At 38.8% G+C, this 27,243-nt stretch overlaps 1 protein-coding gene across 2 annotated transcripts in view; it reads right to left on the reverse strand.

Moving 5' to 3' along the window:
* Positions 1 to 1,524: 1,524 nt before the first annotated feature.
* EFHB (EF-hand domain family member B) overlaps positions 1,525 to 27,243 on the reverse strand; it is a 26,819-nt gene continuing 1,100 nt past the window's right edge. Inside the window, exons 1-13 of one of the 2 annotated variants that reach the window (XM_042475510.1) lie at positions 26,709 to 26,843; positions 23,267 to 23,329; positions 21,288 to 21,428; positions 19,215 to 19,395; positions 18,133 to 18,243; positions 16,203 to 16,332; positions 13,714 to 13,797; positions 11,538 to 11,605; positions 9,905 to 10,059; positions 8,053 to 8,260; positions 4,860 to 5,078; positions 3,795 to 3,976; positions 1,525 to 1,773 (exon numbers count right to left, since the gene is read on the reverse strand). In XM_042475510.1, coding sequence (XP_042331444.1) covers positions 1,612 to 1,773; positions 3,795 to 3,976; positions 4,860 to 5,078; positions 8,053 to 8,260; positions 9,905 to 10,059; positions 11,538 to 11,605; positions 13,714 to 13,797; positions 16,203 to 16,332; positions 18,133 to 18,243; positions 19,215 to 19,395; positions 21,288 to 21,428; positions 23,267 to 23,329; positions 26,709 to 26,801 — 1,797 coding nt within the window. In that variant the 5' untranslated portion in view covers positions 26,802 to 26,843 and the 3' untranslated portion in view covers positions 1,525 to 1,611. Of the gene's footprint in view, positions 1,774 to 3,794; positions 3,977 to 4,859; positions 5,079 to 8,052; positions 8,261 to 9,904; positions 10,060 to 11,537; positions 11,606 to 13,713; positions 13,798 to 16,202; positions 16,333 to 18,132; positions 18,244 to 19,214; positions 19,396 to 21,287; positions 21,429 to 23,266; positions 23,330 to 26,708; positions 26,844 to 27,243 lie in introns of those variants that run through there. The other variant, XM_042475511.1, reaches the window with a different exon arrangement.

Here is a 27,243-nt window from a genome sequence, read left to right on the forward strand (position 1 = left end):
CACTTCCAGCTGGGAAGCTGAAGATAGGGAGGATCTCCAAGCAGAACTAAAAGGGTAGTAGAGTGTAGCAGAGGAGAAGAACTGTGATGCCCTCTCCAATCTCTCAGACTACAGATAGCAGTGTGTATCTTACCCATCAATTTCTGTATGTCATTGGGAATGCAAGTGAAGTACATGAGGAATGTCTTTCTTCCAGTCTGAGACTAAAGATAATAGCATGCTTCTCTCTGCTCAGTGAAGGAAGAAATGATGTCAGAGAGGGAGAGTTAGGTGACATCAAAGGAGGATAACTCTTGCGGCAAGGCCCCACCCACCTACTACTGAAAGACTTTTAAATGAAGATTTCAAATATTTGACCTTGGGGCATAGCCACACAAAAATGTGTTAATACTGCTGTGGCCTATACCTTCCCATACTTTTATGATGATTGTATGTAAATGAAAACTGGGGTAATTAAACAGTACTGGACACATCCAGGTTATAATTGCAGGTGCACTGGACCAAAAAGAATGATCCACTGTTTGATTTCAACATTGTATATTATAGAAAAGGATGTACAAACAAAGGAGATTGCACACCCGTCTTAGAGACAGTAGCCCTCTTACAGTAGAAGCTGCGGGCTGCCACTGAATTTTAGTCCTGATTTCAAAGGAGTTATTCAGTGTGCCGAATCGATCCCCAAGCTAGCTAGAACTCCTTTAAAATTTGGACTAAAATTCGAAGTGAATTCAGGAAAGCCATTCAATGTGGGAACAACCAGCCACCTCTGCTATATCTCTCCACACACTCCAGTTCACCCCAGCCTTGTACAACCAAGCTGCACAACAGTGCTGAAATGATGGATATACACAAAATCCAGTGAATGCTATCCAAAGATTAAACGGTGGATAATACTAAATTAAAAATTGAGGTGGATGAAAAAAAATGGATAGTAGAATGTGTGCACAAAGGAATTACAAACTTAAATAATGGTTGCTAACATGTATTACCTGCTGCTAATTTTGATAGAACTCTGTATGAGCTAAGCTCTCTACCATTGTGACCAATGTAGATTTTATATTCTCTTCAAACTTATTAAAGGTATTGCATCTGTGCTCTAGAAGCCTATTGTTCCTACTGTAATGAAGAATGGTAGGTTGATCAGTGTTCATAATTGCAAATCAGAAGAAAACCTTCCTTGGAGGTCTTTAAGCAGAGGCTATTGGGGATGCTTTGATTGGATTTCCTGCATGGCAGGGGGTTGGACTGGATGGCCCTTGTGGTCTCTCCCAACTCTATGATTCCATGATTCTATGATGCCTAATTACCCAGTCTGCTATGTTCTCCACAAACATACCAGCCAGCTTCTTGCTTGGAGAGCATGCATAGTATCTGGGAAAGATTACTTTACTATGCCTTCACAGTGGCTTTTCCAGCTTCTTGAAAAATGTAGATTTGATATTTGTTATTGTGTTGAACAAAAAAAAAAAATGCCTGAATCAAAAGTGAGTTTATTTTATTATCTTCAGAAAATATATACTGCATTTTTTTCTTGCTATATATGCATTCCTATACAGAAAACTGAATTGCAAATGAAATAAAATCAGTATCACAGAATCCAGAGAAGCAAAATTATCTACTTTTTAGGTATGATGCTTGCATCTCATCCAGTACATTTCTGATGGATTCTATACACACCAATCCTCTACGATCTTTCAAGCTGGCTTGCCTCCATACTTCATTAAAACTTTCATCTGAAAGCTGGACACCAATGTTGCGCAAAATACGTGCAATCTATGAAAGCATATACAGTTTTATTAATGTTTGAAATCACACTTGAGAGAAAAAACATATGCTCATGAAGATAAATCATTCTTTGAAAGGATTAGAATACAGAAATGGTAGATTAGAATGTAATGGGGAGACTCTGGCATCAACCCCCACTTATGTAGCTATGATTCTCACTAGGACATGTGGGCTTGGTCCTATTTCTCAGCATAATCTATCTCATAGGCTTGTTTTGAAGATAAAAAATAGGGTTGTTTTAAAGATTTTAAAAAATGTTGCCAAAGGTGGGATATAAATGTAACAAATGAATAAATGGCCACTAAAAGGGGAATTTTAACTAAATATGGAAGAAGCCCATCAAGGATTCATATTAGACTTTCCTAATTCCTAGTCACAACTCAAAATCCACACCTGCCCTGGTTTTGTTTGTTTGTTTGTTTTTGTTTGTTTTGTGAAACTTCAAAATTATCAGTAGGTGCATACAGTATGCACTTGTTAAGGAATACAAGCCACAATTTTTGGTAGAACCAAATATGATGAAAAAAGTGCAAAGAATGATATCTAATGAAGGACAAAGGTGACATGAAATGCAACAAACTAATATGGACTTTAGCTTAGTTCCAAGTTTGACATCAAGCATAATAAAATAAATGGACACAGTAAAACAAGGATAAGGATAGGAATATTCTCAACACCTTATTGTTGCTTTTTTAATTTTTTTTAAAAAGAGTATAAGATCTTAATCAGCTACAGTATATCTAATTTCTCAGATACCTTTGTAGCTTCAGCATCCATGAAAGGGTGATGCAGCTGAGATTTTTGAGCTGGTGGCTTTTGTCAACAGAAAAAGTAGCCCTGGGTCAGACCAACATTGCTTCAAAGATATCCCAAACATGAAAAGGTTCTTTCTACCATGATACATTAACTTCATTTTTCCTTTGGGAAATTCAGTACCCATACAGATGTGAGGACTACAATTTTATTTTTGTTGATTTCTATCCCACCTTTCCTCCCAGTACAAGATACAAAGCAGTTTGCAACAAATGAAATGGTACAGTGTACCCTTGCTGCTAAAGGGAGTGTTGCTGATTAGGACTCCAGGTAACCTAGAATCAGAGTGTTGTAGGCACTCTGTTGTTGTAAAGTAGGGACTTTACAGAAAAAAGGTGAGTAAAACAACATGTCTGAGTTTTTCACCCCCCTGAAATCTTCTGTCATTGTGCTATATATATTTCTCCCTATTGAAATTTTCTCATAAAGACTGGGGAGAGGTATTTTAAACATTATTTCATTTAGACTCCAGCCCAAATCCATGATCAAGAAAGCAGCTTTTCCTCAACTTGATACCCCTCAGAATGCCTCCTATCATCCCCAGACATCAAGATCAACAACATACTTTGAGAATGCTATGTTAGAGAACACTTTGGAGATCATCCAAGCCAACTCCTGCCATCCCCATCTATTATCTTTTCCTCCCTACCACTAGTTCCTCATGATGCTTATGGCCCAAGCACTTTGACCATATAGATTTTGGAAGCCACTGAGCCGTGGAAGCCACCCTGACCATTCTATAGTTTTTTGAAGCTACTGGCTAGAGCTTTTGATTTTACAAAAATGTATTTATTTTTTTTACTTTGATTTACTTCTATATACTGGTAATCTGTATCCTCTGTACGAGGGCAGTCTGCACAGTGTGTAGACATCAATGCTTTGGTCTGGGAGGGGATCACTCAGTTTTGCTTCTATTCAGTCATGAAAGTGTGGACAAGGACTCTTTCCTTTTTCAATCTCTGTTGAATTCTTAAACATTTTTAATTTAATTTATAAACATTAAATTATAAACACCACAGTCCACCCCAAATTTGGTATTAGAGAAGATGCTGGTGCTGATTTCTTAACCATAAAGTATCCAAATTGTTGTGTATGTGCCTGATCTTCCAGAGTGCACTGCAACCTGGACTAATTCTAGAGGAGCTGCGTTATCAATGAAAACTCAGAAAACAAGCATCTATATTGCTGTAGTCTACCTCCACTTTTGATCTTGACTTGAAGACATCTCTCTCATACACTCCTTTATTGTTCAAGACAGAGGGGCTGAGCAAAGCATAAGCAGTAGCTTGATCACCATAATTAGTATTGTCACTGATGCGCCGAAATCGAGGAGCAGGAATGTCTGAGCGAATGGTTGGAACACCATATAGTGGGTAACCTAGGAGAAAATACAGACAAAAGAGAAAGCAGTCAAGTGTTAGTTTTTATGCAGTTGTTTACAAGTCTGGATCACATTCAATCTTCAAAACAAATGCAGAGTATTCCAAACTTTAGAAACTTAATACAAGCATATCTTCTCTTAATCTGTGTACACTGCCTGCATTTTCTATTTCTCTTTCAAGGCATAACTAGAGAAAATGCAGTTCATAAACAGAAAAGATGCAGTGAAAAGGTAAGCATCTATCATTAGCAATTAATTCCAGTAAAAAAAATAAGTACTTTCAGGTTTCACTAAATTTACTGAGAGACAGTGAACATCTTGCCTGATTTTCCGGTTGAAATCAAGAGTTACACGTTCTTAATTTTGCCTAAATTGTATAATTGCAGCCTGGTGGAAAGCAGACTTATACTAGCAGGTACTTATAGTAGCAAGAATTTCCCCCCTTTTATGCTTATCCACAAGTGAAGCAGGAGTCTGATCTACCATTAGGCTGACATTTTACTTGATGTACTGTGTGGAACATCCCCGTAGCTTTTATTTAAGAGCAGGCATATGCTGTGTTTTCCACATCTGATCCCTACAGGGAACATGTAGGGGGGACACATCATCTTCCAGTTTATGTAAGGCTTTTGGAGTCTGTGAGATTAGAGTTGACTATACAAATTTATGTAGATCACATTAATTTTAACATGAATTTCCCTTTTCAAAGGGCATTTTCCATGCACCCAGTTGCCATTCACTATTTCTCAACCAGTAGCATGAGAAACTGCTTTCTGGAGTACCCTTTAGAACATGGCAGGTTAAAAATTACTGCAGTTTGTGGCACCTGCAAATGTGGCAAATAACCTGATAAACAAAAAGTGCATCTGCATTTACTTACATGATGGTGGAATGCCTCCTACAACTGCATTATATTGAGAAGAGGTTGTGCGATAGTCAGAAGATACATGATCTGTTGGTCTTGAAAGAGTTCTAGGTGTCTTTTCTGAACTTCCAGGTTCTTTTAGCACTATGTCTTCCTGCTTTAGTACAGCATCTTTATCCGCGTCGGTTTCTGCACCTTCTGGTGGAATGAGGTCAAAGGGACCAGGCCTTTTACCTATGAAAAATGAATACTATCAAAATGACAAAATGTTTATCATTTTCACAAAGAATGACCACATCTTAAGGGATATTGAAAGGAGAAAGGGACACTGTAACAGCAGATAAGCAGCATAAAAATAGTTCTTGTGGAACAATTTTAAAAAAGAATTACCACATGAGGGCTTAAAGTAGTGGTGGGCAAAGTGTGGGCCAATGTAACTTCCAGACACCCCAGTGTGGCCCACCTGTGTTCTCATTTTTTCATTGTTTTTACTTGAAAAGACACCTTGCAACTTCTAGGAGATGCATTGCAGTTTTGCTGTGTTGAGGCCTAGAAGGCAATCTCTCTTCAACGTGCTTCATTCCCATGTTATTGTTTTTGTTTTCTGAAAGACTTCTCCTGGGTCTGAATCACATGGAGGTGTAAAGCATAACATAATAGAAGATGACAGCTAAGTTTTTTAAAAGTGTGGAGTGTGTGCAGCCTTTTGAGATCTGAGAGGCCAAGTGTAGCCCCAGAGCTCTGGCATCTACCTACATCTGCCTAAATCCCATTATTAACTCCAGACACAACAAGCCCATTGACGTGGCACCATATTCTACTTCCTCAACTCTGAGCATCTACTTTGCATGTCATGCAGATTATTTTAATTATGCAAGTTACTCTAATTTGCATTCTAAATATGCAAACTAGGCACACTAAACTTGTTTTTTCCCCTCCCACTTTGTCTCAAGCTTTATACCAGTTTTTACAGTTACATCTGATGTGAGTGAACCAGTTTATTGGTGAGTAATGTTTAAAGTGCTGGACTTGAAGCAGGGAGACCCAAGTTCAAATCTCTGTTTAATCATGGAATTAAACATGTGATTATTAGGGAAAATACGATACTACTGTGTCTCAGCAAACCTATCTTAAGGGATTGCTGTGGGGATTAAAAGAGTGAGAGAAACCATATAGGTGGATGTGTAGATTCACAGCGCAGTAAAATAAAATAACAATATTACCATGTTTGCTATGCACAGACACTTCCAGTACTATTCTCAACAAGGCACTATTTTTTGCAATCTTTTTTTTCTTTTGCAAAAAGCTACACGTATATGAAAATACTACGGGAAGCCGCTTCTACATCCTCACCCTGGTAGCTGCTGTTTTGTTTTCCTAATAGCATTTGCATGGTAGAGGTAAATGGTATTCCTCTCCTATGCACACTTAACTTATGTAAGACAAACTATATACTCATGTATAAATCTAGAAATTTTAGTCAAAAAATTGACCTCAAAAAACTGGGTTGACTTATCCACAGGTCAAAAAAAGGAACCAGAGGCCTGTTACAGACTGCCAAAATAAAGCTGCTTCAGGACTCTTTGGAGGTATGCTATTTAAATGATGCATGGGTCCTAAGAGTCCGGAGGTCGCACCAAAGCCACACTCCATTCCTAAGCACTGGAATGCAACTTTGGTGCAGCTTCCGGATTCTTAGGATGCATGCATCATTTAAACAGCATACCTCCAAAGAGACCCGAAGCAGCTTTATTTTGGCAGTCTGTAACAGGCCACTGTCTCTGAGTAGAGTGGTGAAAGGTGAGAGTTTAGTTTATTCCAGGAGCACCTAAAAGAAGCACCAACCCCTACTCCAACTGAAACAAGCAACCAGAGGTAGGTGTAGATGTCTATACTTGAACTGTCACTACTCATTTGTTTACTTTCTACCAAGCATCTGCTTCATCATAAAATCATGTTCTCTTTCTGGATTTCACTGAATCCAAGAGTAAAAATTAAAAATACATTTAAAACACTCATAATAATATGTTGGGATTAAGAGAACAAGCTATTAAAACAGGAGCCAACAGCCTTAGTAGGGGCCCATTTCTCCACATTGCCCATTTTTCAACCCAAAATTACAACTGGAAGTAATTTTTAGTTGTGGTTTCTACATATTCCAGGCAGTGTGGGGAAGACAGGAGGTATTTTAAGGAAATCTGTTATTCTAGGTGTGGTGATTGACCAGGGACAGCGTTATTTCACCAGAGGTTTTTTTGAAGATTCGGGAGATTCTGGAAGTTTAGGAATTTAGGAATTTGGACAGCTGCAAAAAAAGTTTTGGGGGCCACATTCTGCCCACAGGCCATACATTTCATGACCCTATACTAAAAGATGCACATGTGGGAGGGCAGAAGCCATGTTAATGAATTATTAATTAAGGAATATCCAGGAGACACAGGAGCCATTGCAAATCACATGTGGATTAAGGGATTGCTGGTGCTTGGCCTTTGGCAGGAACTAAATTCTAAAGAAGATGAGGATGCAGGAAAGGAAAGGAAAGGAAAGGAAAGGAAAGGGGGGGGGAGGCCTTTCTTAGGCAAAGAAGAGGCAGTGCTGATAAAGGTACTTCCAGGATGGCTGGGAAATAGCCACCAGCCACTTTCCATTCTTGTCCCCTAGACCTTTCTATTACACTGGAGAGGAAAAAAAATGCAGTAAAGCAAGTCTAGTCGCTAAAAAAAGGACTCTGTTAGTATCTATTGGAAAACTAAAAGAGTGAGCATGAGTTCCCACCACCACTGAGACCTGGGTTTCTTTGCTTCCAAGACAAGGGAAGGCAGACACAATGGGGAATAGATCAGTGGGTGTTTTGGAGAGCTGAGGGCATTTTCAAATGCCTGATAATGTCAACCTCTGATATGAACTCTATCTATACACAACTTAGAATGAATCATATTATTCAATATTGTCATGAACTCCAAATCTTCAGTTTACTTTAGAAAACATTCCCTGAATCATATCATCATGCTAGAATCAAATGAGACGAGGGTTCTAACCTCAGTGGGTAACCTCGGACACATCACACTCTCTCAGTATCAGAGGAAAGCAACACCAGCCTTTCTCTTAATAAATCTTGTTTTAAAAAAAACTATGATAGGTTTACTTTGGGATTGCCATAAATCAGAAATGACTCAAAAGATCACAACAAAAAGCACTTACAACTTACCTTTAGTAATGATTTTTTCTTCACACTCCAGAAGGGGCATTTTTTCTTTCCAGTTAAGGAAGTTCACAAATTCCAGATAGTCTATAAAACCATCTTTATCCAAATCACAGTAATCAAATAAAGCATCCTGAAGTTCATCATCCAAGTTCAAGTTGAGCTGAAAGCAGGTCTTTTTCAAATCTTCCCTGTTTATTTTCCTATCACCATCCTAATTAAATAATATAATATATGTAAGAGAAATAAAGGCAGACTGTGCTAGTCAAAACCATGACTCTTGGTTTTCTAAACCAATGTTCAAATAATTTAAGAAATTACACCCTCAAGTTAAAAAAATATATTATTTTTGACGAGAACATGAATTTGCAAGAATAAAGTGTAACCGTGGGTATATACAAACTGATTTAAAAAAACAAACAAACCCAGAACATTCCAGATTTTGTTCCTGTTCTTTCTGATATTATGGAACTCTTTACACATTTTGTTTATTCCAGAATAAGGGAAAAGGGAAGAAGGCAAAGGGTGGAATATATACTCACAGATGCATAATTTGAAAGATTGGAAGCATGACAGCTCTATAATGCTAGATAGTTTCAAGGCAAATTGAGTTCAAGGCATGTGGACGTGCCCCAGGTGCCTCTACCGAAAGCATAAAATTGTGCTTTTGGTGTGCTTGGAATTTGTTTTGGAATCCCTAGCTCACTGACTTACATAATGCCAGCAGGTCTAACCAATCCTGTTTTGCAGGTTAGTTTTGGGAGCTACAGCATGATGATATGCCCAGGGTTACAATGCAAGACAAGGCCTCTTCCATAATTGCTACCAAACAAGCTGCATTCCATGGGTTATTGCCACGGCAAGTGAGTATTCATATCTGTGGGTGGAAACTGTTATCTGTACTTCTACAATCTTCAGTTGTTGTTAACTACCCTCATGTCATAGCGACCTTGTGGATAAGACATCTCCACCACTCCCTATCTTCCACTGCTCTGATTAGGTCCTGTAAAGTCATGTCTGTGAGCTCCTTAATAAAGTCTATCCATCTAGCGTATGGTCTTCCTCTCTTTCTACATCCCTCTACCTTTCCTAGCATTATTGTCTTTTCCAGTGAGTCATTCCCTCTCATGATGTGACCAAAGTATGACAACCTCAGCTTTATCATCTTGGCTTCCAGGGAGACCCATTTGTTTGTCTTTTGGGCTGTCCATGGCATCTTCAGCACTCTTCTCCAGCACTACATCTTAAATTAATTGGTTTTCCTCCTATCTGCTTTCCTCATTGTCAAACTCTCACAACTGTACATGATAACAAGGAAAATAATGGCTTGTACAATTCTAACTTTTGTACACAGTTGTATATAATTACATTTTTGAATTTTTTTACAAATTCTTTTATAGCTGCCCTTCTCATTCCTAGTCTTCTTCTGATTTTTTTACTGCATTCCCCATTCTGATGAATGTTTGATCCAAAATATGGGAACTATTTTACTATTTCAATTTCCTCATTGTCTAGGTTGAATCTGTTTAGATCTTCCATGGTCATTAATTTTGTTTTCTTTATGTTGAGCAGTAAGCTTGTCTTTGCACTTTCTTCTTTGATCTTTCTTAGTAGTTGTTCCAGGTCTGTGATATTTTCTGCTAGTAGTATGGTGTCATCTGCATATCTGAGATTACTGATATGCAATGAATAATCTATACATCTCTAATTATATTATCATTAAAAAACTTTATGTAGAAATAGCTATTTATGACAGCAATATTTCTGTTCTTGAAGCACAGCACTCAGAGCTCACATGTATAAATATTTAACACAGCATTCTCAGGAGGTACACATGACATTTTGACACAACACAAACCTTATCATAATGCCTGAATGCTTGTAATAATGTGTCAAAGTTGTGGTAATTAACTTTCTTCAAATGCTGTCGAACTGCAGTGAAGACAGCTCGCTCTCTGTCTTTACCACGAAGGTATTCACTAGGAAGCCTGCAATGAAGAAGGTCCCCAACACCTATACAAGAAAGAAACTTAATCAAACCTTGGTTTGACCATATTTTACTTTATACTTCCACAAGATCCTTCACAATCTCAGCTGTTCCATATCACATCTGTATCAAATGGAGGCAGGAAATAACAAACTACTATCAGTTTGCTATAAGCTTTTACACCCATTTTTCCATCATTCAGTGCCCAAGTCATTTTTCAATTAAAAAAATATTGTCAGTTTTAACAGCAAAAAATAAGTGGAAATCATAAGGTCCTCCAGATGCTGTTGGACTTCAACTTCCAGAATTCTTAACTTTGTATGCTGGCTAGGACTGATGGAACTTGCAGTCTAGCAACATCGGGAAGAGTTGCAATTTCCATTACTGCAATAAAATAACTGTTAACAAATGTAAAAAAAAAAAAAAAGCAGTAAGAGCTATTGGAAACAAATACACAGAAGCTGCATGAAAATGCACAACTCAAGATTAAATTGAAAAGTATTAAAAATTTAAAGGTCCAGGAGAAAATAAAAAAGGTATTAATTTGGAACAGAAAAGACATTAGAGCTGCTTGGAGAAGAGTTTCAACAAACAGTGCAACACCCCCCCAAAAGTCTTCTCTTCAATTGCTCCCTGCTTCTTCCCAGGAGAACCTATGGCAATAATTTTAACAGAAAGGGAGGTCTATGTGGAGTTAAAGCACCTCTTTAGGTAACTAGGGCTCTACTACTGAGAGCTTTAGAGGTATGCACCACCACCTTGAATAATGCATAGACACAGACCAGCTAGCAATTGTTGAAACTTGGGCTGCATCCGCACTGCAGAAATAATCCAGTTGACACCACTTTAACTGTCATGGCTCAATGCTATGGAATTCTAGGAAATGTAGTTTGTTGTGGTACCAGAGCTATCTGACAAAGAAGGCTAGATGTCTTATGAAACTACAATTCCAGGATGTCTCATGAAATTACAATTGAGCTGTGGCAGTTAAAGTGGTGTCCACCTATACTATTTCTGCAGTGTTAATGCAGCCTAATTTGAGGTTGGTGAGATATATCTGGTATATGCTCTTTGGATATACCAGACCCAATGATATACTTATACATCAAATTGGGATTTTCTTCCCCTCCTCCTCCTGGCCTCCCAGAGCATGTTTTTAGGATATAGGCAATGGGAGCTGCAAGAGGGAAAGGATTCTGGTGCAATCAGGAGGATCCAATGAAAGTAAATCAAGGGATTCTGGCCAGTGATTCCTCCCTGCCACTCAGTGAGTAATTTTGCTGCTGTGTTTTGGAACTAGATGAGTTTTGGAGCAGTATTGCAAGGCAGCCCCACGTACTGTAACAGGCTTTTCTGGGGTTTACAAGAATACACATAACTTAGACCAATGTATCCCTTTTAAATTTAACTTGTGAGGCACATCGCCTGCATGCAGAAGAAAATGAAAAAGAGCAGTAACTCCTAAATTATAAAATGAAGTGAAACAAACAAAGATTGTACTTGCCATATTCGTCAGGACGAACAAGCACTCCAAAGGTATGATCTGGAGGAACGTTGAGTGTATCAGCTATTCTGAACATGAAAAGAATCTATTAGATAAATGTTTGATTTTTCACCCCAGCATATCTTTGTCATAGGCATGAAAGATATATTTGTCTGTCAGTTCACCTCCTGTATTTTATTTAAAAGATTAAAAGCAACTGATGAAAACATTTAGTAAGAGATCATCTGAAATGTGTTCACTGGGACTTTGCTACATAAATCAAAGCCAGCCCCACTGATCATCCTTTTCTTTTACAACCTCTTTTCTTTGAGTACACAGTAAGAACTGTCACAAATATTTGCACAGCAGGCAATAAATGTCTTTGATCATGATGCTTAGATTTCTTGGGGGGGGGGAGGGAGAGTTTGAGAGAAAGAATGAACCCCAACAACCTAAATAAGCTATTTCTTATTTAACAGATATACATGTGCACATAGTTTTCTTCGTATTTCTGCCAAGATAGAAATATTGTTTCCTCCCCAAAATATCAGGGCTGGGGAGTAAGAGTAGAAGTAAGGTGTAAAGGAGCAAGAGGTTTTTACAGGATTAGGAGTAGGAGTAACATTTTTTTAAAATCTCACTCCAGAGTAGCAATTGCCGCAGTAGGACAAGGGATAACCCCCAAATCACCACTACTCCCTAGCCCTGTATGAATCAGGGCTGGGGAGTAGGAATAAGGTTTTTACAGGAGTAGAAGTAGGAGTAACATTAAGAAAAAATATCTTACTCCAGAGTAAGACAAGGAGTAACCCCCAAATCACCACTACTTCCCAGCCCTGCCAAATATGTTAAACAAACATGGCAACTTAACAAAACTGGATATAGAAGAAAGAAAGAAAGAAAGAAAGAAAGAAAGAGAAACTTATTAGCTACAGCAGAAATAAGGTAGATATAATCCTCCAAATGTTATTTGATTGCAACTCCCATCATCCCTAGTCCACATGTTGAGCTATCATGGGAGTTACAGAAGAAGGATATCTGGAGGGTTACATGTTCTCCGTCCCTGGAATAGAGGTACACTATTCATTAGAAGTTTTACAGATCTGATTTTGGTTCAGAAACTTGGTGGTACCAGTGCCTTGATTTTAGAATCAATTGATAAAGGGGGGAAATTAAAATTTAAGCCTGCCATATCCTTTAAGTGGAATCATACAGTGCATTAGTGGGCAAATATTTGAAAGTATCTAAATCAGAGAGTTAATATGTCTACAAGCATTTTGCTGCATTGTCTTACTCAAGCCCAAATGATACCATGAACACATAGCTGCTGCCTCTCTTTGTCTCCTGATATCTTTGTTAACATTTAGTTAAGTATTCCATGTGGCCTAAAGCCACAAGGCACTGGGCTTCCCTAACTACCCCTGCCTACAAATCAGGCTGAGAAGGGAAATGCTGAGTATGCTCCTGGCCTATTACACAGTTTCTTTAAATAAGATGAGATATAAGTTTACAACACAGGGTCTAAGTTTTCCTGGTGCACCACAGTAAAAGTGCCATCCTGATTACCCCTTTAACTAGCAGTAAGACATAGCCAATGCTCAAACTTATTTTCTTTTCCAAACTATAAACAAATTTTGTAAATATAATGTGGTGGTTGCACTCATAGGAAGAAAATTTTGAAACATTCTATGTTCACCCCAGAGGATTAAGTATGTAAAAGTGGCTAGTCTGGCACTTCCACACTTCAAAATATGACTACCTTCTATTTTCTGCTACATTGGCAAGACCATCATCATCATGGCTCAGACGACTGGCAAGCACCATAACAGCAGTAGAATTCTTAGGGCCAGATACTAATTACATTAATCATGCACAAACTGTTGTGACAATCCATAACTGCTGGCATCACACATGATATGGCAAAGTTTCACTGCAATCTGTCAGTTACTATCACCTCTTGCTATCTGAGGGAATATCTCAAAATGGGAGCCAAGGCAATATTGAAACCAGGTGGCTTGTGACATAATGAAAAATACTAGTTGTCTGAATTTTTCAAGTAACTCATAGCCCCTTGCAAGGAACATGCAAGAAAGGAATAAAACTCCATCAGATACAGCTAACTTATTTTTAAGGGATTCCTTTTCTATCCATTTCTGTTGTGGATTCCATTCTAAAAACTCCATCTTAATTCACTTACGGATCTAACACCTTTCCAAGTTGAGGCTGAAATTTTTCCTTGAAATCATCACTTCTTTTAGACACAATTTTTGCTGACTTCTTCCTGGATAATTAAAAGGTAATTGAAAAACACAATTCCTATTGCACCTCAGTATTCTATATTCTGAGGAAATAAAATACAAAGGCCTTTACAAAACTACTTTTTTAAGCCAATAAGGGTCCAGTTATACCACCCCTATGCTTTTTTAAAACCAAAAAAAGTCATATCCAATGTTTATCAACATTATTTAGGATTGATTTTCAAGATCTTTGCCCTATTGCCTTATGTGTCATATTATACACAGTACAGAATGAACTGATTTAAACAGTACTGACAGGATGCTTCTAGAGGGATGCTCCAGTACAATGACTTGACAAACCATCATATCCATTTAATGAAAGAATTAAAAGCTGAACTGAGCACTGGACTTGAATAAATTGGCTAACACAATTCCCTTCAGGTTACTTGGCTCTGGGGACTACCTTGTATAAAAGGAGCCCTGGTGGCGCAGTGGTTAAATGCCTGTACTGCAGCCATTCACTCAAAACCACAAGGTTGCGAGTTCAAGACCAGCAAAAGGGCCCAAGCTCGACTCAGGCTTGCATCCTTCCGAGGTCGCTAAAATGAGTACCCAGACTATTGGGGGCAAATTATCTTACTTCCTAATTAGCTTACTTGCTGTTCACCGCTATGATCTTTGGAACAGCGGTATATAAATAAAACATATTATTATTATTATTATTATTATTATTATTATATGCTCAGCTTGGTTTTGCTGGACATACTATTTTATACTGGGCTGAACACTAAAACTGGTCTCTCACTATGACATATAAATGTAGAGGCATGTTTAGAATATAGAAAGCCAACATAAAGATTGTCAAATGAAGCCTGTAGAGGACTCAAAATGAGAGCCTTGGAAATCAAGGGATCTTACTCATTTTTGTCTCTGAGGGGGGAAACAGATGGGCAAAATAAAGCAGTTTCCAACTACTTTGAAGGTGGGGTGTTTAAAAGCGGCTGGAACTCAGACCAAAGCCACACTCTGGGACTAAAAACCAGAACAAAAACCAGAGTAGTCCAACTTAAGGCAGAAAATGCACATCTTCGCACCTGCATATAATCACCCTGATGCAAGTGTGGGGCTACAGCAAAGCAAAGCAATGAAAGTCTGACAACTCCAACAGATGTAATGACAACATACACAAACCAGACAGTCCAATGGGGGGGGGGGGGAACAGAGTGAAGGGTTGTGAAGGGGGCATATAGAGGAGGCCTCTATGATTGTGCTTTGCCAATGTATCACTCACACACCAATATACCATTGCCTTATACAGGCAAAGCATCGCAGGTGCGACTGTGTGGCTGATCAAAGGGACAGCCATGTCATGGGATACTATTTGGGTAGACGTGGGAAGTACCTGGAGGTCACAGGCAGTGGGTGGGTATGACCGTGTGCATGTACGGTGGAGAGGCAACAAAAAAAAATTACCCAGCGGCATGGCTTAACACCACACCACATGGTCTGTTCATGGGTATTCGGCCCGCTGTGGGAGTGGGCCATGAGGAGAGCAGGGTTTCAAGCCACTTTTTCCTGCCCATCTGTTCCAGCCTGAGGCAGCTAGTCAGAAGGCACTGAAGGACATTCAAGACTGGAATTAAAAATCTCTGGGCAAAAGCTTTCTTGCCAGGGAGTCCAATAATCCAGAGTTGCTAAACATCATGCATAATTGCAATAAATGAAAACTGGATATGTTATAGATAACACTCAATTTGATAATAAAACCACGGGAACCTAGGCACCTGGGGCCTTCTCTCACAAAGCCTCAGGTCCGTGACGAAACCAGGAATTGGCAAAGGACCCAGAAAGTTGAAAATTCTAAGTTTTATTCTTTAAACCGGCAAAGAATAATGTCCTCAGTGGATTTCAAAATTCCAAAACTGAGAGACCCAGAAGCACCACTACAGATAGAGCAAAAGAAAACACTAGCCTTCTTCTTAGTTTTACTGCAATATGATACCACATACACTGGAATCTTGGAATGTCCTATATTCTTGGAAGATGCAATATATTTGCTATTGGTCAGGCCATTATACACAGTGAGGTAACAGTCTCAGGTACCTGGTTTTGGCTCTCCTGAGAGGACAACCTTTTTCTTAGTTATTTACTTTGCTATTTTCATTCCCAGGAAAGAAGAAAGGGGTTTGAAGGATATTCTGGGACAGATGCAAAAACAGCTTGGCTTGATTTGGGTGCTACACACCTTGACTTGAGGTGGTGGAAAGAAATATGTCCTGTTGCAAGCTGTACAGTATGTTATATTAATGCTGGCTGTCTGATTTAACATGATGACATATATGGGTTCTGGAAAAGGTGGAGATGTTGGCTATTATTGATTCAAATATGTGCCACCAGAAAAGAGTAACTATAGAAAAGCCAAGCACTGTCAACTGGCCTTGTAACTTACATTTGCAGATCATGGTGCCAGTGTAAAGTTCTATTAACATTTCGTCCATCATTATAGTGTGGTGTTTCTTTTCCATAAGTATTAAATCTATTGAATGTAGATGGGTCATATTTTCTATTCACTGGCTCCCCTGCAGAAAATAAGATTCATCATTTTATTCTGTCCAACTGAGTTGTAAATTTAACAAAATATTCTGGAAGAAGATCAACTCCAGGCTAATATGAAATTCATAAAAAAAACATTCCAAAGTATTATGTTGGTGCAGGAAAGATGTGTCCCTCCAAATGTTAGATTCCAACTCTCATCTTTCCAACTAATAGCCACGGATCCTGAGAGTTTTCATCCAAGAACAAAGGAAATTTCCCTTACCTATGGCAGGGGAGAGAATTGCTAATCACTAAATGTGAACCTTATCAGAAGTGGCATACTGGAAAATGTTGAAGTACAGAAGCTCTTCAGGACAGGTCTGATAGCCATAATTCCAAGGACAGATTAGGCAGGGATGTTGATTCATCATATATGAAACCACAGAGAGCAGCATCACAGATCAGTTGACAAATAGAATAGCTATTAGAAAGGATGGTGTAGTGCAGTGATATCCAAACTCTGGCCCTCCGGGTATTTTGGACTTCAGCTCCCAGCATCCCAAACCACTGGCCAAGGTGCTGAGGCTTCTGGGAGCTGAAGTCCAAAACACCTGGAGGGCCAGAGTTTGGCTATCGCTGGTGTAGTGGCTAGCATGTAGAATTTCAGCTGGGGAGACTTGAGTTCACACCCCTTATCAGTCATGGAGTTCAGCTACATGACCTTCAAGCCAACCTGGTCTCACAAGGCTATTATGTCAATAAAGTAGTGTAAAAATAATAAAAAAAATTACAGCCATATAAGTCACCCTGAGCTCAATGGAGGGTGAATACAAATGTGACCATTAAAATATGAAGTACACAGCCTGCCATTGTACATGCTGGGGAAGCGTGTTGTTAACTGCTTATAAACATATTATAGACATATTATAAACATATTACATTTTAACTACATATTAAATTAAAAGAGAAGACATCTGTATTTTTAAAATAATGCCTTCCAGGTAAAACAACAGGCCGTACAGTCCGGCAATAAAGGCTGGCACAGGGGTGGAGTGGGGGCATGGCATCTGCATAATCCAATTTTGCCCTCATGCCAGCATGACGCCGTGCACCACACCACATGGCCAGTGGCATCACGGTGCTCTTCTGGTGCTGTGTCCAAAGAAGAACCAAAAAGGTGTGTTGCCAACAGCTACGGCGACCTTTCTGTGGTACAAAAAGGAGCCGCTTTTTGTGGCTCCTTTTTACACCACAGAAAGGCCAGATTGAGGCTGCAGCTTGTTGTTGCCGTGGCCCTGATCCAGCTCTGAAAGGGGCAGTCTGTCGAGCCCCAACGTTTCTTACCAGGGACAATATGTCCGGTACTCCAAACCCTCACATTTACAATACTGACATACTGTTTGCAACACCCTTGGTCTTGCTCTGAAAAAAAGTATTAGAGCTGCACCTTGTCATCTTCCTGTTCTATTACATCACTGTTTATCAAATCTGTTGTTACTGGTATCAACACAACAGAATCTGTATTAGAAAAAAAAAAAAAAGACAGGCCTAAAGAACAGTACACTATCTATCTATCTATCTATCTATCTATCTATCTATCTATGGCATTTATATATTACCTCTTAACCCCCCCCTCCAGCCCTCCAAGGTGATTCACAACGAACAAACACATTTTTAAATATATAAATAAAAAATTAAAAAACAAACTAAAAATACTTCTTAAATAATTTTTACTTTTTATTATTCTGTATAGCAGGAAAAATATATGCACTCAAAATGATATATTTACACCAAAGTTTATGTGTATAACTTTTACTTAATACTTACATGTTCTTCTTACTTACCAACGTAATAATCATTGTGTGTAAGAACATACAAGTCATGTCCTTTTTCTGCTTCCGTCTGGACTTCATCAAAAGTCTTTGGTGGATTTATAACGTCTCCACCAGGACCCTCTGAAAATCAGCCAATATATGTAATGTAATAATCTAGTCAAGATAAAACTATTTTAAAACTCTCTATAGAAACAGAGTGGTATATCTTGCGAACCATTGACATACTGGTTCCAGAGGCTCGTGGATTAGGACTGTAGCATACCATAGGATACATCAGAGTCATTTGTACATTCCAGTACACACAATTATATAATCATTCTATCACAGCAGACAGCATGTGCCTTAAATTTGCCCTTATTATAAAATATTCTATTAAAACCAACATAAAACAATATTGCCTTACACAGAGACCCTTGTGTGCCTTTCCTGGCAATGGGTCTGACAAACACTGGAATACGGCCCTGAGAACTCCTCTGAAAGTTAAACTGAATTCAGCCTTTGGGCTGAAAACAGTTCCACAGCCTTGTTCTGGGCATTTCTTGTCCCATGATCTCAAATGACAGAGAGAAACTCCACCATGCAAGTAGTTTCTTGTTATATTTTTCTTATGATAACAGAATAATAAAGTCACTGCCCCAGTTGGTTTCCTTATTTGTTCTCTCTGGCTCTTGCCTGTAGCTGAAAGGCAGAAAGAAGAGCAAATAAAAACTACTGCTATTAGAAATGAAAACATTTGGGGCAGTGACTTCTTCATTGCCTTTGGCAAGAAAAAACTGAACAATTGCTGAAATGCCATGTGGGCAGCAGTGAAGCATTTTTGAGTTCACATCAACTTTATTAAATATTTGTGCTATTGTTATTGATTTTTGAGGTCGTGCATTATTTTATACATTGGCATTGGCTAGTGTAGCTTAACTGAAGTATCATAAATTGATCCAAGCTTAGATAATTGCTTTTCATGGAGAAGTTCATATCAGAATCTTGGTTTTAATTGGAACACAATTCCATTTTGAAGAATGCCATGCTCTTAAGGAATTCCATGTAAAATTATAATACGCAGTGGCAATCCATTTGAGCACTATTTTGTTTACCTCTTATGGTTGCTACTCCAAATGGAGTATTATTCACATCCACTATTTTGGGTAATTTTAATGACTGATCATGGGATTTCCCAAGGGGAGCTTCACGAGTGCTTAAATAAATAGATTCTTTCTTCTCTTTCAGTTTTTGTTGAAAGCATGTTTTGGGAGGTGGATTTGCCAATGATGCTACCTAAAAAAAGAAAATCACAGTAGGTGGTACATCAGTTTTGCCCTTCTGAGCACTCTTATATCTAATACATTAATTTTATTACCTTTGTATGGTATGTTACCTCCCACTAATTTAATTTTAAAAAACAAATTAAGTTATACCTTACAGATAATGTCAGATTGATGTAATGTAAAATCCTGAAATTAATTACAAACATGCATCACTTAATTCCTATTTCTGACAATACATTATCCAGAAAACCTAACTGATGCTGGTATTTAAATACAGTTCCTAAAATATGTAATAATCAAATTTCTATGGAAGCACCATCTACTGCTACCATTTTTCTAATGACATTAATCTTTCTATTTATTATCATTTACTACCACTAGCAATAATACTGATATGAACAAGCAAACTAAAATAAATTTGGCTAATATTTTCAAATCAATTTTATTATATTCAAAAATGTATACAAACTGATTTGATCTCCAGTGTTGTCTTTCCAATCACAAAGACATAAAGACATCTTTTCTACAAACTGGTTGCCTTTTTGTCTTCTTTCTTAGGGTTCAATTAAATTTATTAGTTTTACTACTTATGCTACACCTTATACTGTTTACCCATTCAGAGGTTACTGCCATATTTAACATATTTAACAGCCAAATTAACAGAGTTTAATGCTGTTTCAACTGTCATAATGCCATCCTATGAAATCCTGGGATTTGTAGTTTGTTCTGGCACTGAGCCATGGCAGTTAAAGTGGTGTCAAACTGCATTAAATGAGCAGTGTAGGTGCAGTCTCATTCTTCTTTAGAGAGGATAGGTTTTTTCCCCTCAATTAGTAAGTGAAAGTACCTTTACTATAATCCATATTTTAACTGATTATTTACTTTTGGAATAACAATTCACAAATGAAGGACAAAAGGGGAAATCATCTCCAATCCTACCTTGGCTCCCTCAAATGAACAAAAAGTTGTCTCCAGAGAAAGAAGATGTATAATGGCTTGGATCCAGGTTATGCTTGTGGAAAAGTTGTGCTTGTTAATGGTTCCTCCATCTGGTTTGGGGGTGTTCCCATCGCAGTCCACATGACAGTACCCCAATGAACAGGAATGCATTATCTGTGTACTATCTTTAGGGAACTGGAGCAGCTGTCTAATTGCCCATATCTAAATCTGAAGCCAATCTGTTATATGTATGTTTGTCTTATAGATTTCTCTCCTGCCTTTCAGAAAACTCGTATTACAAGCTAAAAAGGAAAAAAGAATCCTCGTGTGGGGCTACAAACTGAACATGCACCAGAATGGGAAGCAGGTGAGTGACAAGTCAGAATACATGACAAACAAAGATATGAGTAAGCCCAGTTTTCTCTTTCTTTTTCTGTGTCGTGCCTAGCCTAATCTCTTTCCTTCGTGCACAACATGGGGCTTGAACCAAGTAATTCTTACCTGGGCAAATCCAGCAAACAAGGTCTATACTGGATATTCCTGCTCCTATCCCACAGTTCAAATAGTCTACATGATTACTAGAAAGATTTTATTGAAATAAGAACTATAAGATTATACGTATACGTAAGGGAGAGAAATATCCCAGTCAGAACTTGGGGAGCTTTATTTATTTATTTATTTATTTATTTATTAGTTCATTATTATGAAAAGGGGATCCAAGGAGGCTCACAAAATATGTCATATCTCTTTATATCGCATAGAATTTGTCAGCATAGGTCCACTGGCCATGTAGCTCAGGGATCATCGAAGCTATAGTCCCAAAAAGTAATATTTCCCATTCTTTGATTCCAATTTATGTCCAATGAATACCCACTCCTCAGAGCTAACTGGATTGTTGTTTCCGAACCATAAAATCACCAGACTGTGTCTTAAGAAGAAGAAAAAAGTCTCTGATGTTCTTACACTTTCCGAAGGGACGGATTTTATACCATGTGTCAAATGTGAGGCAATATCTGGATCGTTTGCTCGGCCATAAAATATTCTCTCTCTACCAGGAGGATTGCTGGTGTTTCGAAATTTTTTTACAACAGGCGGAGTTATAGGCTGTCAAACAGAAGGAAAAAGGTTTTAGAATCCACATTACTGCAAATATCTTTGCTGAAGAATTATACAAAGTTATGCCAGTCCATCAGAACAAAAAATCAATATGACAAAAGATTCACACCTTTATTAGGACACAACAAAATGTCACCTGTTAGTGAGCGAGTGTCTGAGTTATCCAGAACTCTTTTTCATGTTGCATGTTGAGTCAGAGCTTAGAAAAGTGAATACAACTCCCAGAATTGGCCAGCCCTACAAGCCCCAAAGGAGGTTTGTCCAAGCTATGGCAGAAATTTGATATTGTTGCCCCCAAGTTCTGTGTGTAGTTTATTACTATCCTTTAATGAAATGTAAAAGAAACTAAGGTCCAAAACACACTGCAGAATTACTTAGCATTGAGCCAGGGCAGTTAAAATGCTCTCAAACTGGATTATTTCTGCAGTGTGTTTTGGACCTAAGTAGACATAATGAGCTTCACCAGCTACCAGAGTTTAAAATGCACCCAGAGCTACCGGTACTAGGACAAAGAAGCAAAATATGTCTACATAAGTGTTTCCTAAAACAAACAAACAACAACTACATATAGGCTGATATGTATGGTATCATATATGTGTATAAATTCCCAAAAAATTCCCTTTTTTGGCCATTGTTCAACAAACATATTTAGTTCATAGTTTTGTAAGCAGAATTCCATAAGTGTAACCAATTCATATGGACCAAAATCCTATTTTTACTCCCGAGTAGAAAAAAACAGTTAATCAAATGGATTTGCCTACACATTGACTCACAATTCAGCTGTTGGTTGAATCTATAGTAGTTAGGACTAATAAACAGGATTTCAGCCATCCAGTTGTGCATTCTTGGATGGTGCATAACTATTTGTCAGTGCTTTCCATGTACCACTTTACTCACTAAGACTGCATTATACATTCCCTATTGCCCAATCGGACACTCAACAGGCACACTGGCAGATACATAATTGATTGCACAATGTCAGAATTCATCAGGATAGTTATGTAGTACAGTCGCCCCCCCTGTATTCACGGATTCCTTATCTACAGAGTTAACCATCCATGGCTTGCAAATATTTTAAAATATGTATAAATCCCCAGAAGAAAACCTTGATTTTGCCATTTTATCTCATGGACACTATTTTACTATGATGTTGTAGTTTGTGGGATTTGAGCATCTATGGATTTTGGTATCCACGGGGCAGGGTCATGGTACCAAACCCCAGGACCAAGGGCCCACTGTACACCCACTGTATTACTCCATGAGTACAGAGTTATACTATGCAAGCACAAGATAGGATATCATCAATCATGTATCAGTAACTCAGTTCTGTTTCCAGAATCAGAACACATATGTTCAACAAGAGTGAGAGAACAAAAGTAAAAAATAAAATATACTAATCTTTATTAGACTTTATCTCCAAGAACCGATATTACGTTAAGGTGGTGTAGAGTAAAAATAAAACAAAACACCAATTTAATATCCGCATAAGCCTATCACTAACATTTGTAAAATGCTATAGATTCCTGCACAGTTAGATAGGAATCTATATTTTCTCTTTGTATATGAAAAATAAACTCATGCATTAAGCTTCCAAAAATAAGGTGTTTTCTTAAAGGCAGCTAAGCCTATAAAGACATGTATGATCTACTTAAATTTAATGATTTCTAAGGCCATCTTTGATATTATTTGAACATCAGGGAGTTAGTGTTTGGGTTTTTGAAAAATTAGCAGCACAAATCTGTATGTCTTTACTTGCAAGGAAATCACCTGCTCAGATGCTTACTTGAACTCATGATAATCACATAAGTAAGAAATGTGGCACTTACCCGAGGGGAAATATCAGTGAGACAAGTGGCTGCTGTTTCTCCAATTGGTGGTAGCTTTCCTGCCTATGAAAAGGATGCAAATGCAAACCACAAAGGCAAGAGACAAAGTGGGGAAAAGAAGAAGAAAAGATTTAGATGACAGATCTGAAACTGTGTATGTATAGGTTTTGCTGTCATTTACAACAGAGTGACCAGATGTCCTCCTTTTCCTGGACATGTCCTACGTTCCAATCTTCTGTCTGGAAGGAATTCCAAAATGTCCTCCATTCTGAGCATGTTTGTAACCTGGTGTGGATCCGATGTGAAGTTGAAGGCTTTCATGGCCAGCATCATAGTTTTTTGTGGTTTTTTCAAGCTATGTGGCCATGTTCCAGAAGAGTTTATTCCTGATGTTTCGCCAGCATCTGTGGCTGGCATCTTTAGAGAATGCTGACCTGGAAGAGAGTGGTTACATATACACTATGTGATCCTGGGTAAGGAAGAGTGATTCCCATATTAATCTGTGTGTTGTTCTGTTGTTGATGGCTGAGCTTCATGGTAGGAGGGTATGCAAAAGAGGATTATTGTCTGCTAATTGGTGATTATTGTCTGCTGGGAAAGCCTCTGACCCTGAGTGGTTTCTCATTTGCATTAGCTGAGTCCTGGTTTTGGTGTTCTTCAGGACTGGTAGCCAAACTTTGGCGGGTTACAAACCGCCACTTACAACGTGCTCCATGCATGCTAGGGTTAGGAAGGGGCGTGTTAGGGTTAGGAAGAGTCGCCCCTTCCTAACCGGCCCCAGCCCCAACATGCGCAGAGCGCGTCATAAATGGCGGTGTCCATCCACATGGGCACCGCCATTTTGACGTCTTGGACGCACAGAGTCCAGACGTGTCACGGCATAAGTGACGCCGCGAGGGTGCACTTCACCACTCACGGCGCCACTTCCGCGTTTTGAAAAGGAGTACCATTTCAGCGCGCCTTTTTCGCTGCACCGGGAAGCCTCGCGGTCTGGCCGCTGGGGCTTCCCTCCGCAGCGAATGGCGGCGGCGGGAGAACGGCCCCTTGAGGGCGGTCTGTAACCCGCCATAATTTACTTTGAGTGTTTCTTCTTCTCTAGTGAAGTTATCCAAATGTTTGGATTTTTCATCCAAACACGAATCAAGGAATATGAGAGACACTGTAGACTGGGTCAGCCAGAAAAATCAGCAGTAGCAGAACACATTATAAACCATCCTGGGCACAAAATGCTGTTTGAAAACACTGAAATTCTGGACCATGACAACAACTATCAGGTCAGACTGCACAGGGAAGCCATTGAAATCCACAAACACTTGGACAACTTGCACATCCTCTTTTGCATATCTTCCTATCCTGAGGCCTGGCCATCAACAATACACAGATTAACATGGTAATCACTCCTCCTTAAACAGGGTGACACAGTATATATATAATACACACACACACACACACACACACACATATATATATATATATACCCACTCTCTTCCAGGTGAGCATTCTCTGAAGATACCAGCCACAGATGCTGGCGAAACATCAGGAATAAACTCTTCTAGAAAATGGCCACATAGCCTGAAAAACTCACAAAAAACTCTGGTGTGGATCCTTTTTAACATTCCCTGCTCCCCTCAAATGAAAGGAAAAACCAGGAATGGGAAAAGGTAATTTTAACAAAGGTAAATTCATCAGAAAAATACAGCTGAGTACATAATAATATAATAATATGTAATATAGCTGTAAATAAATCCTATGAAATGAATTTATATATTTATATTAGCATTTTTAGCTTTTATTTTGTTAAATCCATGAGAAAAAATATGGTTGCATACATAATAAATACAACTAAGCAAAGCAGTAGAGGACAAAGAGTCTTGGAGATGTCTTATCCACCGGGGTCACTGTGAGTCGAGGCCAACACAAAGGCACTTAACAACAACAACAACATGTATGTAATGTAGTTGTAAATAAACTAAAATGAATTCATATTTATATTACTATTTTAACTTTTATTTGGTAATGTCCTACTTTTTTCTTGAATGCCCTACATTTTGCAGTGCCTTGTCCTCCTTTGTGGCTATGACATTTCGTCACCCTGGTTTGCAAATATATTTCTATAGCAGCAGTTTCTTTGTGGTGAAGATATAGCATAATCAGTGAACACCTTTTCTCACTTTATAGCCATGTACAATCCCATCCCTCACACACTTTCTTCACTCACCAGTCCCCAAGAGCTGTGAGTTGACTCTCAAAATTAATTTCCAACTGCCAGGGCTCAATGTAGCAAGTGCTTCTGAGCATGTTCAGAGTGCATTCCCACCCATCTGCCCCCACAGTTTCAAGGAGCTATTCCCAGACCTTGCAAACTGAGGCATTTCTGACAAGGAGCTCTGAGTGGTTTGAATGTTCCAAAACACACTGCAGAAGTAATCCAGTTTGAGACCACTTTAACAGCGAGCTCAGTGCTAGAGAATCCTGAGAAGTGTAGTTTATTGCAGCATCAGAGTTCTCTGACAGAGAAGGCTCAATGGCTCACAAAACTACACATCCCAGAATTCCCTAGCATTGAGCCAAGGCAGTTAAAGCGGTCTCAAACTGGATTATTTTTGCAGTATGGAATTTTGTTTTGATTTGGTTTGGGGTTTTTTTTGGTCCCATAACAAAAGTTTTTTTATGACTTGAACCTATTAAGTTGACAATAGATTATTTCTGCAGTGTGTGTCTTGGACCATGGTCAGCGCCTATCCTGGATAGAAGGCTGGAATAGAGGGCATGTCCTGGAAAAGGAGGATGGGTCACCCTGTTTTTCAGAATATCAGGATAGATTTCTGGAGCTTTTCCATCCAAGAGATGGTTTAGGAATGGCAGCCCTTTAGAAAAGATGAAGGAGCAACAGAGGCAGCATCCACACTGGAGAAATAATGCGGTTTGATACCGCTTTAACTCCCATGGCTCAAGGCGATGGAATTCTGGGAGCTGGAGTTTCTTGTGGCACTGAGGTCTCTGACAGAGAAGGCTAGATGTTGTTATTATTATTATTATTATTATTATTATTATTATTATTAAGCTTTATTTATAGAGCACTGTAAAGTTACACAGCGCTGTACATGCAACCAGTTAAAACAGAATAAAATAAACCTGCCTAAGGTGTACAGTCTACTAAAAATAATTTAACATAATACATATTAATACACATTAACATTAAATTGTAATTGTTAGCCGCCTCGAGTGTCTTTCTGGCAGAGAGGCGGGGTAAAAATAAAGCTATTATTATTATTATTATTATTATTATTATTTATTAAATAATAAAATATAAAATATAGTCTCACAACGCTGCAAATCCCTTAATTCCATCGCCTTGAGCCATGGCAGCTAAAGCGGTATCAAACCGCATTATTTCTCCAATGTGGATGAAGAGAGGAAGGGAAGGGGGGGGGAAACTCACTGCATGGATGTCAGGCAAGCGGTCAACAAATTTCCCCTTGTAGACTTGCCGGACAGCTCCATGCAGCCCTGGGGTGGGGATCCCTCCCACCATTTTGGCAGGAGGGATCCACTGGGATCAGAGCAGAAAGCTGAGCAGCAGCAACTGCAGGGAAGAGGCTGTTGACGGCGTTGCCTAGCAACAGGGATGCAGCTGCTGGAGATGATGAAGGTACCACCACTGCCCCCTGCAGGCAAGAGGCGGGGATACACACTCAGCCAACCTGTGCTTCTTGCTGTTGTGTGCCTTCCAAGTTGTTTCTGACTTATGGTGACCCTATGGCAAACCTATTCTGGTGTTTTCTTGGCAAGTTTCTTCAGAGGGGGGTTTGCCATTGCCGCCCTCTGAGGCTGAGAGAGTGTGACTTGGCCAAGGATCCCCCAGTGGGTCTCCAGAGCAAAGGGGCCAGGTGTCTTCCCCGCATAGGAGGACAAAGTGCCGCCAAATTATTATTATTATTATTATTATTATTATTATTATTATTATTATTATTATT

This window comes from Sceloporus undulatus, chromosome 6, assembly GCF_019175285.1.
Source record: "Sceloporus undulatus isolate JIND9_A2432 ecotype Alabama chromosome 6, SceUnd_v1.1, whole genome shotgun sequence".
Lineage (NCBI taxonomy): Eukaryota > Metazoa > Chordata > Lepidosauria > Squamata > Phrynosomatidae > Sceloporus > Sceloporus undulatus.